Consider the following 16,280-nt stretch of genomic DNA (forward strand, 5'->3'; position numbering starts at 1 on the left):
GGACTGCTCTGACTAGCCGACCTTGTGTAAAGTCAGTCACAGCATACATGTAAAGTCAGTCACAGCATGTGTGTAAGAAATCTCTTAAACAGTCAGTTACAGCATGTGTGTAAAGTCAGTCACAGCATGAAGATTCGGTTAGTCTCTTGTAAAGTAAGTCACAGCATGTGTGTAAGAAATCTCTTAAACAGTCAGTTACAGCATGTGTGTAAAGTCAGTCACAGCATGTGTGTAAGAAATCTCTTAAACAGTCAGTCACAGCATGTGTGTAAAGTCAGTCACAGCATGTGTGTAAAGTCAGTCACAGCATGAAGATTCGGTTAGTCTCTTGTAAAGTAAGTCACAGCATGTGTGTAAGAAATATCTTAAACAGTCAGTCACAGCATGTGTGTAAGAAATCTCTTAAACAGTCAGTTACAGCATGTGTGTAAAGTCAGTCACAGCATGTGTGTAAGAAATCTCTTAAACAGTCAGTTACAGCATGTGTGTAAAGTCAGTCACAGCATGTGTGTAAAGTCAGTCACAGCATGAAGATTCGGTTTAGTCTCTTGTAAAGTCAGTCGCAGCATGTGTGTAAGAAATATCTTAAACAGTCAGTCACAGCATGTGTGTAAAGTCAGTGTCAGGGTTTTTCCCCTGCTTTGTTTGCCATGTGCTGCTGGCAGCCATTTTACTCACCTCTCTTGCTGACTCTGGTGCAAAGTGTGTGATGCTGCTCATTCCCTGCATGCCCTTTTATGGCCAGACTGGTGTACATCATCCGTGTGAAACAGGTTGCAGTCTCAGAATTGTGATGTCACCACTTATTATTTAAAGGGCCTCTGTTCAGTATGCTTTGCTCTTGCGTTGTCTCAGACCGGTTTGTGAGTTCCAGCGTATTACCTGGCTAGTTTGACGTCTCTTCTGGTTCCTGATCCCTGGCTTGTTCCTGACTTTGCTGTTCTCCTTGTTCCTGATTCCAGCTCGTCTGACTACTTGCTTTGGCTCCTGACTTGGCTCGTCTGACTACCAGCTCTGGTTTTGATTCCTGGCTTGTTATTTGACTTGTGGACTTTTTATTATTTTTTGCTATTAATAAAGGTGTGATTATTTTTGCACTTCTCGTCTCAGTCTGATTCCTGGCACCCTGACATTACGCAAGGGCCATGAATCCTTATGGTGCTAATAATCCACCTTTACCTGCCATCATTTCCAGGATGGATGAACAGGATCACCGCTTGGATCAATTTGCACTAGCCCTGCAAACCCTGCTGACTCGCACTGCACATTTAGACCATATGTTATGGCTGCTCCTGTTTCCGCTGCTGCACCTAGTTCTTCCAGGAGCATGTCCGGTTCTGCACCTCTACTTCAGCGATATGGAGGTGATCCTGATCAGTGCAGAAGATTTTTGAACCAGATGGGCATTTACTTTGAGATGTTACCTCAGGCGTTTCACTCTGACAGAGCTAAGGTGGGATTTCTCATCTCGTTACTCTCTGACACAGCTCTTGCCTGGGCTAATCCCTTGTGGGAGACTAATAAACCTGTGATTTCAAATTACTCTTAATTTGTGGCCTCCTTTCGATGGGTATTTGATGTTCCGGCTCGCTCCTCCTCTGCTGCTAAACGACTCATGTCCATTCAGCAAGGTACAAGATCTGTTGCTCAGTATGCCATTGAGTTCCGTAGAACAATGAAGCCCTTATTGCCGCCTTCTTTCATGGGCTCTCTGATGCAATTAAAGACGAAGTTGCTGCCAGAGATTTACCAGCGGATCTCGAGGCATTGGTGACTTTTTTGATCCTAATTGACATCAGACTCAGAGAGAGGCCCTCTTTCAAGGATCGCTTGCGGAAGCCTCCTGTTCCGTAGTCTCCTACGTGTTTGTTCCCACCCATGCCTCCCTCTCCTCCCATGCCTCCTGGTCCCGAGTCACCAAGTACTGCTGAGCTGATGCAGATGGGATTCACGCTTCTCTCCGCGGCGGAGAGGGCCTTTAGGAGGAGGGAGGGGCTCTGCCTCTATTGTGGGTTACAGGGTCACCTTTTGAAGTCTTGTCCTACACGGTCGGGAAACGCTCACACCTAAGGCCCTGTCGGGGGCAGACCTTGGGTGGTTTATCCTCGTCCCCGGTACCACTAAAGGAGAAACCTTTGGTCACGGTTGTCCTTTCCTGGGTGGACTCCTCCATAGTCACTCAGGCTCTTGTTGACTCCAGTGCTGCGGGCTATTTCATTGACAGTGCTTTTGTATCAAAGCACTCCATTCCTGTTTTGCCTCGGTCCGTTCTGCTAGCTATTGAGGCCTTTGATGACAGGCCCTTTCAGCCCGCACTCGTTACTCAGAAAACCGCTCCGTTATCCATGGCTGTTGGGGCTCTCCATTTTGAAACCCTCCAGTTCCAGGTGATAAATTCTCTGCATTTTCCAGTTGTTCTGGGTTATCCCTGGCTCCAAAAGCACAATCCCAGTCTCGACTGGCGCAGGTCCAAAATTTTGTCGTGGTCTCCACAATGTGTATTTCCACTTGTCTTCGGAAACCAGTTAAAGCCTTGTGCACTTCTTCAGTATCTCAATTGCCAGAGGAGTACCGAGAGTTCCTAGACGTTTTTGACAAGGTGCGTGCTGGTACGTTGCCTCTTCACCGGTCTTACAATTGTGCCATAGACCTGCAACCCAGAGCCATTCCTCCTCGGGGCCGGGTTTACCCTCTGTCTGTTGCAGAGAATTGTGCCAAGGAGGAGTATGTTGCCGATGCTCTGTCATGGGGGATCATCCGCAAATCCTGCTCTCCTGCAGGGGCTGGCTTCTTCTTTGTGAAGAAAAAGGGTGGTGAGTTAAGACCATGCATCGATTATAGGGGTCTTAATAGTCTTACCATTAAGAATGCTTACCCTATTCCGCTCATTACGGAACTTTTGACCTCCTCAAGGGAGCTACAGTCTTTTCTAAACTTGATTTGAGAGAAGCGTACAATCTCATTAGGATCAAGGAGGGCCAGGAATGGAAAACAGCATTTAACACCAGGAGCGGGCATTATGAGTATCTTGTAATGCCCTTTGGCCTATGTAATGCTCCTGCTGTTTTCCAGGAATTTATTAATGATGTCCTACGAGATATGTTGCAACAGTGTGTTGTGGTGTACTTAGACGACATCCTCATACACTTACCCACACTTGAGGCTCATTGTTCTGATGTTACACGGGCTCTTCAGAGACTACGTGAGAACGGCCTGTTTTGTAAACTTGAGAAATGTGAGTTCCATCAGACTCAAGTAACCTTCCTAGGTTATGTTATCTCCGTTGCAGGGTTCTCCATGGATCCTGACAAGTTGTCTTCAGTTCTGCAGTGGCCTCGCCCAGTTGGTCTTCGATCTATTCAACGTTTTTTGGGGTTCGCCAATTACTATAGAAAGTTTTATTAAAAACTTTTCTTAATTGGTCAAACCTATCACAGACTTGACCCGTAAAGAGAATGATCCACTCCATTGGTCACCTACTGCCATTAAGGCCTTTGATAGTCTTAAGACTGCCTTTGCTGCCACTCCAGTTCTGGCTCATCCTAACCCTGTCCTGCCTTTCGTTCTAGAGTAGGTGCCCTCTTGTCTCAACGTCCTACGCCTGACGGTTCCTTGCATCCGTGCGGTTTCTTCTCTAAGAAATTGTCTCCAGCGGAGTGCAATTATGAAATTGGCGACAGGGAATTACTTGCCATAATTTTGGCACTAAAGGAGTGGAGGCATCTTCTCGAGGGTACTAGCGTAGCAGTGCTCATTCTTACTGACCACAAGAATTTAACTTATCTATCTGAAGCAAAACGTTTGTCGCCCCGACAGGCCAGATGGGATTAGGGTTAGGGTTTTTGTCTCGGTTTAATTATGTGGTCTCCTACCTGCTTGGTAGTAAGAATGTTAGGGCTGATGCCCCCTATAGACAATTTTCGCCTCTGTCCAAGGAGGAGTCTGTACCTACTCCAGTTATACCTCCTGACCATATTTTGGCTACCATACGTACTAATTTGACTCCTCCCTTGGGGGAGGAGATCCTGGCTGCACAAACCAATGCACCTCCTGAGAAACCTAGTGGTAAGTGTTTTGTTCCTGAGAATCTTCGAACTAAACTTTTGCAAACTTACCACTATCCTAAAGCCGCAGGTCACCCAGGCAATAACCAAATGATTTGGTCTGTCACTCGACAATGCTGGTGGCCAGCTCTTCGTTCTGATGTTGCTGCTTATGTTGCCTCCTGCTTAGTTTGTGCACAGAATAAGACTCCTCGACGTCTTCCTGTGGGTCTTCTTCAACCTATTGCTAATGGTGAGCTTCCTTGGACGCATCTTTCCATGGACTTCATTGTCGAGCTCCCTGTTTCCAATGGCAATACTGTTATCCTTATGGTGGTTGACCATTTTTCTAAAATGTCACATTGCATTCCCTTGAAGAAGTTGCCTACCGCTCAGGAGCTTGCTTCAATTTTTGCCATGGGTTATCCAAGGAGATAGTGTCGGACCGGGGTAGCCAGTTTGTCTCCAGATTTTGGCGTTTCTTTTGTGCTCAAATGGGGATCCAGCTTTCCTTCTCCTCTGCATATCACCCTCAATCCAATGCGGCATCAGAACGGTCTAATCAAGGTCTGGAACAGTTCCTCCATTGCTATGTCTCAGATCACCACAATAATTGGTCTGAACTGTTACCTTGGGCAGAGTTTGCTCGTAATAGTGCTATTAATGCTTCCTCCAAGTTATCCCCGTTCATGGCGAATTATGGGTTTCAAGAGCATACAGATGTAGTACTGGCGCTAAAGCTAGGGTTAAAGACCAAAAATAAGGGAGTGGTGAGATATTACTCAGTCTGTCCTCACTTAAGAACAGACAGATCACTACAGATTACAAATATGTGTATGCTACAGACTAAGAAATAATTAGCTGTGTAAGACAACCAATCATTTACAGGTTTCAGAATTTAATAACAATATAATAAATACAGTGATAAAAATAGTATAATATTGAGTTAAGTAATATTACTTAAACTCTTAGGATTAGCTCGATGAAAGCAGATTACAAAAGAGTAAAATATAAATGACATATACTAAAATACCTGCACTTATGGGTGAACACACAATAAAAAACTTATAGCAGGGATTGCTGGCATCCAGTGGCACTCAATGGCACTTAAGTTTAAAACAGACAAAATTAGACACGAGTGAAGATAAAATAATACTTAATTTGGCGATAAAAATCTATAGGTATAGATATGTGTATAGGCAGAGTCTTGAAGTGCACTAAACAGAAAACTCTCGTATGTAGATGATCTTGCTAAAAAAGCATCGGATCATACTAAAACACCATACGAGAGCGCTACCTTTTGTCCGTGTTAGAACAGAGGATATCCAGTTAAGACAATAATTCTTTCTAGCAGACCTTCTATTGGTGTCCTCTCATATCCAATATCTGTTTAGGTAGTGTGAGCTTGTGTTGTCGGGTTACCGTTTTACTGCGTCTGCAGCTTCCGTGATGTCACACGTACGTCAGTCCAGCTGATCTTTGTTCTAGGTAGTTCCAGTCGTTACGATGTTCAGGGTCTGTGTTCACACTGTTTTCCTTGTAGCTCTGAGCTCTTACTAACGTGGTGCCGTCCACCTGCGTTAGGAGCTTTTCGATAAGCACAGCTGATAACTGTATTCCCCTCCTCTTGTCGGAGTAGTTCAGTGTAGCTGTTAATCCTGGTGCACCAATGCTGGTTTGCTTAGAAAGGACTAGCCGATGAACAAAGTCTTACTTCATAAGGTTGTTCACAAGCCAAACCTTACGGCAGCAGTCCAAAAGATACAGAGTTTCAAAAAATGCAGAAGATACCTATAGGCAGATATCTTAGTTCAATTGAGACACAATCAATTATGGGTTTCAACCATCCTTGTTGCCCGATTCATTCATGTCTCAGGGTATTCCGGCTTTGGAGGAGCATCTCCGGCAACTCCGTTTCACGTGGGTGCAGATTCAGGATTGCCTTCATCGTTCTATGCAGTGCCAAAAGTTCCAGGCTGATCATAGGCGTCTGCCCGTGCCTTCCTACCAGGCTGGTGAGAGGGTTTGGCTGTCCTCTCGCAACTTGAACCTTCGTGTGCCTTCCAATAAACTGGCTCCCCGTTATGTTGGTCCTTTTCGAAATACTCCGACGGGTCAATCCTGTGGCCTACGCTCTTGACCTTCCTCCTGCAATGCGCATCTCCAATGTTTTTCATGTCTCCCTCTTGAAACCATTGGTTTGTAATTGGTTTACCTCTGTGTTGCCTCATCCCCGTCCTATCTTTGTTGATAACCATGAAGAATATGAGGTCAGCAGCATTATTGACTCTCGTATGTCCAGGGGCCGCGTACAGTATTTGGTTCACTGGAGGGGCGTTCATGGGTTCCCTCATGTGATGTTCATGCTCCCGCCCTCCTCCGTGCCTTCCATACCCGTTTGCCCATAAGCCTTTTGTCCTGCAGGGGAAGGGGTGGGGTCAGCGGGAGGGTACTGTCAGGGTTTTTTCCCTGCTTTGTTTGTCATGTGCAGCTGGCAGCCATTTTACTCACCTCTCTTGCTGACTCTGGTGCATAGTGTGTGATGCTGCTCATTTCATGCACGCCCTTTTATGGCCAGACTGGTGTACATCATCCGTGTGAGACAGGTTTAAGTCTCAGAATTGTGATGTCATCACTTATTATTTAAAGGGCCTCTGTTCAGTATGCTTTGCTCTTGCGTTGTCTCAGACCTGTTTGTGAGTTCCAGTGTATTACCTGGCTATTCTGACGTCTCTTCTGGTTCCGGATCCCTGGCTTGTCCCTGGCTTGTTCCTGACTTTGCTGTTCTCCTTGTTCCTGATTCCGGCTCGTCTGACTACTCGCTTTGGCTCCTGACTCTGCTCGTCTGACTACCAGCTCTGGTTTTGATTCCTGGCTTGTTATTTGACTTGTGGACTTTTTATTATTTTTTGCTATTAATAAAGGTGTGATTATTTTTGCACTTCTCGTCTCAGTCTGATTCCTGGCACCCTGACAGTCAGTCACAGCATGTGTGTAAAGTCAGTCACAACATGAAGATTCCGTTTAGTCTCTTGTAAAGTCAGTCACAGCATGTGTGTAAGAAATCTCTTAAACAGTCAGTCACAGCATGTGTGTAAAGTCAGTCACAGCATGTGTGTAAAGTCAGTTACAGGATGTGTGTAAGAAATCTCTTAAACAGACAGTCACAGCATGTGTGCAAAGTCAGTCACAGCATGTGTGTAATGCAAAGTCAGTCACAGCATGTGTGTAATGCAAAGTCAGTCACAGCATGTGTGTAATGCAAAGTCAGTCACAGCATGTGTGTAATGCAAAGTCAGTCACAGCATGTGTGCAAAGTCAGTCACAGCATGTGTGCAAAGTCAGTCACAGCATGTGTGTAATGCAAAGTCAGTCACAGCATGTGTGTAATGCAAAGTCAGTCACAGCATGTGTGTAAAGTGTTCACATAAGGGTCAGACTTTAAAGAAATAACCTTTCGATAGTGACATTCTGAGATTTTCAATATCCTTTCCTCACCCCACCTCCACTCCAAAAAAAAAAAGTAAAACCATGACACTTCCAATGGCATTTTATCATATTTTTTTGTTTGACCAAAAATAAATATCTTGGGGTGTAATTAAAACAAAAGTGAGTTCGGTATTTTAAATATATTATTTTGTTTGTCATTCTCCAGGGACCATCCTAGGCCACAACTCTGTCTTTAGATTGTAAAAGACTTGACAAGTCATAGGGCTCAAGTCCAAGTCAAGTCTCAAGTCATTGCTGTCTAAGTCAAGTCACAAGTCTTCCATAATTATGTCGAGTCACAAGTCATCAAATTTGTGACTTGAGTCCAAGTCAAGTCCAGGTCACGAGACTCTCTGGATGCTACAATTTAAAAACATATTAAACGTTGTTATTAAGTTGCTATTTATTAATGTCATAAGAGGTCCACAATTAATCAATTCAAAAATAGTACAAAATTATATATAAACTGTTTGTTTATTTTACTTAGTATTTAAGATGTCATTAAATAATTTGTAGTAACTTGATTAATAATCCAGTAATCAGGGAGAATTTACTCTCATCTTTTATAATTTGTATTTAAAGGGACAATCAACACTGGAAATAACAGAATCCGATATTTAAAAATAAAAAACGAAGATCCGTCTGCACCGTACCCCTTCCTAGTAATCATCGTCGATAACTTCTATAATATGATGTAAATATGGCAGCCTAACTCCCCCCACCATTACGTAGCTACCTTCTTCTTCAAATGATCAGCCAATCCGAATCCAATCCTTGGTCAGAAATTGCACGCGCTTGGCAAAAGGGGTACGGTGCAGGCGGATCTTTGTTTTTTATTTTTAAATATCGGATTCTGTTATCTCCAGTGTTGACTGTCCCTTTAATTCTAAAGAAGGAAGGTTTTTGTAAGGTAATTACATTAATGTGCATATTATATATACAATATAGTTATGTTTTATTACATTTTATATTGAGTTGAGAAATACGCTAATATTAGCAGTGATTAGTGAGCTGATAAATGAATAATTAATGAGAGACTCACTTGGCCCGTATCGCTCTCAGCTGCTTGGTGACCAAAGAGACATAATGATCCACCTTCACCTGCGGGGGGAGGGATGGGTTAAAGTGCGATGCTCTGCAGGGGAGAGGTTAAATGAGCAATGCTGAGCAAGGGTTAAAAGAAAAATAAGATGCAGGGGACAGGTTTAAGCTTTGCAAGTGGGGTTGAGCTCCTCAGGGGAGGGTTAATATTGGCCCTGCAGGGTTGCAGAGTGAGATTAATAATATTATGTTTCTTAGCAAGGGAGGGCATCAATTCCATATGCTCTGCACGGGAGGAGTTATTTAATACAACAGTTGAAGGGACATGAAACACAATTTTTTTGTTTCTTTTATGATTTAGAAAGAGCTGCAATTCTTAACAACTTTCCCGTTTACTTCTATGGTCTAATTTGCTTCATTCTCTTAATATCCTTTGTTGAAAAGCATATCTAAATAGGTTTAGTAGCTGCTGTTTGGTGGCTGTAAATAGATGCCTTGTGTGATTGGCTTACCCATGTGCATTGCTATTTCTTCAACAAAGGATATCTGAAGAACAAAGCAAATGAAATTATAGAAGTGATTGGAATATTGTTTAAAACTGTATTCTCTATCTGAATCATGAAAGAAAACATTTGGGTTTTGTTTCCCTTTAAGGTAAAAATAGCAATATACTCTGCAGGGGAAGAGTTAAATGAGAAAGTAAGGAACAGCTGCTCTGCAGGGGAAGAGTTACTGCAAAGGAAACCTGATATGTTCTGCAGAGCTGCTGTACAAGCGACATGCTCAGCAGGGGAGGAGTTAAATGAGAAAGTAAGGAACAGCTGCTCTGCAGGGGAAGAGTTACTGCAAAGGAAACCCGATATGTTCTGCAGAGCTGCTGTAAAAGTGACATGCTCCGCAGGGGAGGAGTTAAAGTACAGGGTGAGGAACAGCTGCTCTGCAGGGGAAGAGTTACTGCAAAGGAAACCTGATATGTTCTGCAGAGCTGCTGTAAAAGCGACATGCTCAGCAGGGGAGGAGTTAAAGGACAGGGTGAGGAACAGCTGCTCTGCAGGGGAAGAGTTACTGCAAAGGAAACCTGATATGTTCTGCAGAGCTGCTGTAAAAGCGACATGCTCAGCAGGGGAGGAGTTAAAGGACAGGGTGAGGAACAGCTGCTCTGCAGGGGAAGAGTTACTGCAAAGGAAACCTGATATGTTCTGCAGAGCTGCTGTAAAAGCGACATGCTCAGCAGGGGAGGAGTTAAAGGACAGGGTGAGGAACAGCTGCTCTGCAGGGGAAGAGTTACTGCAAAGGAAACCTGATATGTTCTGCAGAGCTGCTGTACAATTAGGGTGATAAAAGTAACATAACCTGCAGGGGAAGAGTTAAAGGACAGGGTGAGGAATAGCTGCTCTGCAGGGGAAGAGTTACTGCAAAGGAAACCTGATATGTTCTGCAGAGCTGCTGTACAAGCGACATGCTCAGCAGGGGAGGAGTTAAAGGACAGGGTGAGGAACAGCTGCTCTGCAGGGGAAGTAAAGTTAAAGGATGTGCTTTTACAGGGCTGGATGTGAAATGTCCGTACTCACCTGATGCTGTTTGTAGAGGATGGGAAATGTAAAACTTCCAATAACAACTGAGAGAGAGAGAGTGAGAGATATTAAAACGCTGTTACACCATATGATTATACTACACTACTACACCAAGCTATAACACCACACAAATACATTACACTTGTACACCAAGTTATAGCACAATATGATTAAACTACACTACTACACCAAGCTATAACACCACACAAATACATGACACTACTACACCAAGTAATAGCACCATATGATTATTCTACACTACTACACCAAGTAATAGCACCATATGATTATTCTACACTACTACACCAAGTAATAGCACCATATGGTTATTCTACACTACTACACCAAGTAATAACACCATATGGTTATACTACACTGTTACATCAAGCTTTAACACCATATGATTATTCTACACTACTACACCAAGTAATAGCACCATATGATTATTCTACACTACTACACCAAGTAATAGCACCATATGATTATTCTACACTACTACACCAAGTAATAGCACCATATGGTTATTCTACACTACTACACCAAGTAATAACACCATATGGTTATACTACACTGTTACATCAAGCTTTAACACCATATGATTATTCTACACTACTTCACCAAGCTATAACACCATATAATTATTCTACAACTACACCAAGTTATAGCACCATATGATTATACGACACTGTTACACCAAGCTTTAAAACCACACAATTACTCTACACTCGTATACACTCGTACACCTAGCTATAGCACCATATGATTACACTACTACACAAAGCTATAACACCACAAAATTACACTACGCTACTACACCTAGTTCTGAAGGGTATACAAACAACAAGAGAGGTGTTGCATGTGTGTATCAGTAAGGACAAGTCCCAAAAATGCTCAACCAAAAATCAGGGTACTCACATTTGAGGAGAGCACTCTATTGTGCTATTAGACGCAAGATACAAGCCGCGATATTACTCGATTCTTGCAAAGATTAATTTGATATCAAGCTCATTTTTTATGGTTCATGGTTTTAGAAGTTGTTTGTTATTCATTTTAATAAATGGATTTTATTTTTAATCACTTTAAACCTTGACCACTTATGAGCTTCAGCTACCTGGTGGAATTAAGTAATATCACGGCTTATATCCTGTCATCCAGCGTTCCTGTGAACCGGTGTACAGCTAGCTGATGGAATCGAGTAGTATCACGGCTTATATCCTGTCATCCAGCATTCCTGTGAACCGGTGTACAGCTAGCTGGTGGAATCAAGTAGTATCACGGCTTGTATCCTGTCATCCAGCGTTCCTGTGAACCGGTGTACAGCTAGCTGATGGAATCGAGTAGTATCACGGCTTGTATCCTGTCATCCAGCGTTCCTGTGAACCAGTGTACAGCTATCTGGTGGAATCAAGTAGTATCATGGCTTGTATCCTGTCATCCAGCGTTCCTGTGAACCGGTGTATAGCTAGCTGGTGGAATCAAGTAGTATCACGGCTTGTATCCTGTCATCCAGCGTTCCTGTGAACCGGCGTACAGCTAGCTGGTGGAATCGAGTAGTATCACAGCTTGTATCCTGTCATCCAGCGTTCCTGTGAACCGGTGTACAGCTAGCTGGTGGAATCGAGTAGTATAACGGCTTGTATCCTGTCATCCAGCGTTCCTGTGAACCGGTGTAAAGCTAGCTGGTGGAATTGAGTAGTATCACGACTTGTATCCTGTCATCCAGCGTTCCTGTGAACCAGTGTACAGCTAGCTAGTGGAATCGAGTAGTATCACTGCTTGTATCCTGTCATCCAGCGTTCCTGTGAACCGGTGTACAGCTAGCTGATGGAATCGAGTAGTATCACAGCTTGTATCCTGTCATCCAGCATTCTTGTGAACCGGTGTACAGCTAGCTGGTGGAATCGAGTAGTATCACTGCTTGTATCCTGTCATCCAGCGTTCCTGTGAACCGATGTAGAGCTAGCTGGTGGAATCGAGTAGTATCACGGCTAGTATCCTGTCATCCAGCATTCTTGTGAACCGGTGTACAGCTAGCTGGTGGAATCGAGTAGTATCACGGCTTGTATCCTGTCATCCAGCGTTTCTGTGAACCAGTGTAAAGCTAGCTGGTGGAATTGAGTAGTATCACGGCTTGTATCCTGTCATCCAGCGTTCCTGTGAACCAGTGTAAAGCTAGCTGGTGGAATCGAGTAGTATCACGGCTTGTATCCTGTCATCCAGCGTTCCTGTGAACCAGTGTAAAGCTAGCTGGTGGAATTGAGTAGTATCACGACTAGTATCCTGTCATCCAGCGTTCCTGTGAACCAGTGTACAGCTAGCTAGTGGAATCGAGTAGTATCACGGCTTGTATCCTGTCATCCAGCGTTCCTGTGAACCGGTGTACAGCTAGCTGATGGAATCGAGTAGTATCACAGCTTGTATCCTGTCATCCAGCATTCTTGTGAACCGGTGTACAGCTAGTTGGTGAAATCGAGTAGTATCACGGCTTGTATCCTGTCATCCAGCATTCCAGTGAACCGGTGTACAGCTAGCTGGTGGAATAGAGTAGTATCACGGCTTGTATCCTGTCATCCAGCGTTCCTGTGAACCGGTGTAGAGCTAGCTGGTGGAATTGAGTAGTATCACGGCTTGTATCCTGTCATCCAGCGTTCCTGTGAACCGGTGTACAGCTAGCTGGTGGAATTGAGTAGTATCACAGCTTGTATCCTCTCATCCAGCGTTCCTATAAACCGATGTACAGCTAGCTGGTGGAATTGAGTAGTATCACGGCTTGTATCCTGTCATCCAGCGTTCCTGTGAACCGGTGTACAGCTAGCTGGTGGAATCAAGTAGTATCACGGTTTGTATCCTGTCATCCAGCGTTCCTGTGACCCGGTGTACAGCTTGCTGGTGGAATTAAGCTGCATCAAGGCTTGTATCCTGTGATCAAGCGTTCCAGTGAACCGGTGTACAGCTAGCTGGTGGAATCGAGTAGTATCACTGCTTGTATCCTATCATCCAGCGTTCCTGTGAACCAGTGTACAGCTAGCTGGTGGAATTGAGTAGTATCACGACTTGTATCCTATCATCCAGCGTTCCTGTGAACCAGTGTACAGCTAGCTGGTGGAATCGAGTAATATCACTGCTTGTATCCTGTCATCCAGCGTTCCTGTGAACCGGTGTGCAGCTAGCTGGTGGAATCGAGTAGTATCACCACTTGTATCCTGTGATCCAGCTTTCCTGTGAACCGGTGTACAGCTAGCTGATGGAATCGAGTAGTATCACGGCTTGTATCCTGTCATCCAGCGTTCCTGTGAACCGGTGTGCAGCTAGCTGGTGGAATCGAGTAGTATCACCACTTATATCCTGTGATCCAGCTTTCCTGTGAACCGGTGTACAGCTAGCTGATGGAATCAAGTAGTATCACGGCTTGTATCCTGTCATCCAGCGTTCCTGTGAACTGGTGTACAGCTAGCTGATGGAATTGAGTAGTATTACGGCTTGTATCCTGTGATCCAGCGTTCCTGTGAACAGGCGTACAGCTAGCTGATAGAATCGAGTAGTATCACGGCTAGTATCCTGTCATCCAGCGTTCCTGTGAACCGGTGTACAGCTAGCTGATAGAATCGAGTAGTATCACGGCTAGTATCCTGTCATCCAGCTTTCCTGTGAACCGGTGTACAGCTAGCTGGTGGAATTGAGTAGTATCACGGCTTGTATCCTATCATCCAGCTTTCCTGTGAACCGGTGTACAGCTAGCTGGTGGAATTGAGTAGTATCACGGCTTGTATCCTGTCATCCAGCGTTCCTGTGAACCAGTGTACAGCTATCTGGTGGAATCAAGTAGTATCATGGCTTGTATCCTGTCATCCAGCGTTCCTGTGAACCGGTGTACAGCTAGCTGGTAGAATCAAGTAGTATCACGGCTAGTATCCTGTTATCCAGCATTCCTGTGAACCGGTGTACAGCTAGCTCGTGGAATCGAGTAGTATCACGGCTTGTATCCTGTCATCCAGTGTTCCTGTGAACCGGCGTACAGCTAGCTGATGGAATTGAGTAGTATCACGGCTTGTATCCTGTCATCCAGCGTTCCTGTGAACCGGTGTACAGCTAGCTGGTGGAATCGAGTAGTATCACGGCTTGTATCCTGTCATCCAGCATTCCTGTGAACCGGTGTACAGCTAGCTGGTGGAATCGAGTAGTATCACTGCTTGTATCCTATCATCCAGCGTTCCTGTGAACCGGTGTACAGCTAGCTGGTGGAATCGAGTAGTATCATGTCTTGTATCCTGTCATCCAGCATTCCTGTGAACAGGTGTACAGCTAAATGATGGAATTGAGTAATATCACTGCTTGTATCCTGTCATCCAGCGTTCCTGTGAAGCGGTGTGCAGCTAGCTGGTGGAATCGAGTAGTATCACCACTTGTATCCTGTGATCCAGCTTTCCTGTGAACCGGTGTACAGCTAGCTGGTGGAATTAAGTTGTATCAAGGCTTGTATCCTGTGATCAAGCATTCCAGTGAACCGGTGTACAGCTAGCTGGTGGAATCGAGTAGTATCACGGCTTGTATCCTGTGATTCAGCTCTCCTGTGAACCGGTGTACAGCTAGCTGATGGAATCGAGTAGTATCACGGCTAGTATCCTGTCATCCAGCTTTCCTGTGAACCGGTGTACAGCTAGCTGGTAGAATCGAGTAGTATCACGGCTAGTATCCTGTTATCCAGCATTCCTGTGAACCGGTGTACAGCTAGCTCGTGGAATCGAGTAGTATCACGGCTTGTATCCTGTGATTCAGCTCTCCTGTGAACCGGTGTACAGATAGCTGATGGAATTGAGTAGTATCACAGCTTGTATCATGTCATCCAGCGTTCCTGTGAACCGGTGTACAGCTAGCTGGTGGGATAGAGTACACATTATACTATCCTACTACACCCAGCTAGAGCACCACACAATTACACTATACTTCTATAGCACATAATTACACTACTACACGAAGCTGTAACACCATATAATTACACTACACTACTTCATAACCCAAAACTATCACAAAATGCTACTACACCAAGCTATTTAACACTATCACACAATACTACTACACCTCACTAAAACCCAGCACTATCACATAATACTACTACAGCAAGCAATTACCCAACACAATCACATGATGCTATATCCCAACACAATCACATGATACTATTACACCAAGCTATAAATTAAAGATTATCACCGAACTCTACTACACCAAGATATAACCCAACACAATCACACACTAATACTAAACCAAGCTATTACCAAACACGTACACTATAATACTATACCAAGCTATAATCCAAAACTATCACACTTTACTTCTACATCAACTTATACCTCAACATTATCTTACTATAGTACTACACCGAGCTATAACCAAACACTTACAATTTTTAATACACAAAGCTAAAAGCCAAAACAATTACACTATAGAACTACACCAAGCTATAATCAAACACTTACACTATTCTACTACAACAAGCTATAAGCCAATACTATCACACTATAGTACTACACCAAGCTATAACCTATCGCTACCTCAACACTCTGATGCACCAAACATTTAAACCATTCGAATACACCAAACCATAACCAGTTTTATTAAAAATCATATTGCATTTCTACACAATACTACTACCATACTATACCAAGCATTATCACACCACACCTGCAGACTAGATACCAGACTATATAACCTATTGCACTGAATATGCTATATTGTTACATTCCTTAACAGTATATGATACCACTATACCACATTACTATCCTACTGAATCTGACTACTACACCACACACTACTATGTTATATAACACTATTATACCTCACTACTATCCTACTAAATCTGACATTACAACACATGACTGCAGTACTACACTATATTGCTACACATGACTGCAGTACTACACTACAGTGCTACACATGACTGCAGTACTACACTACATTGCTACACATGGCTGCAGTACTACACTACATTACTACACATGGCTGCAGTACTACACTACATTACTACACATGGCTGCAGTACTACACTACATTACTACATATGACTGCAGTACTACACTACATTACTACACATGACTGCAGTACTACACATGACTGCAGTACTACACTACATTACTAC

At 43.8% G+C, this 16,280-nt stretch overlaps 1 protein-coding gene across 1 annotated transcript in view; it reads right to left on the minus strand.

The window, feature by feature from the left end:
- The window catches only part of RTN2 (reticulon 2), a 355,692-nt gene that overhangs the window by 83,781 nt on the left and 255,631 nt on the right, over positions 1-16,280 (minus strand). Inside the window, exons 8-9 of the mRNA XM_053689756.1 lie at positions 10,145-10,191; positions 8,575-8,633 (exon numbers count right to left, since the gene is read on the minus strand). Coding sequence (XP_053545731.1) covers positions 8,575-8,633; positions 10,145-10,191 — 106 coding nt within the window. The remainder of the gene's footprint in view (positions 1-8,574; positions 8,634-10,144; positions 10,192-16,280) is intronic.

The sequence above is a fragment of the Bombina bombina genome, chromosome 7 (genome assembly GCF_027579735.1).
Source record: "Bombina bombina isolate aBomBom1 chromosome 7, aBomBom1.pri, whole genome shotgun sequence".
NCBI classification, from domain to species: Eukaryota; Metazoa; Chordata; class Amphibia; order Anura; family Bombinatoridae; genus Bombina; species Bombina bombina.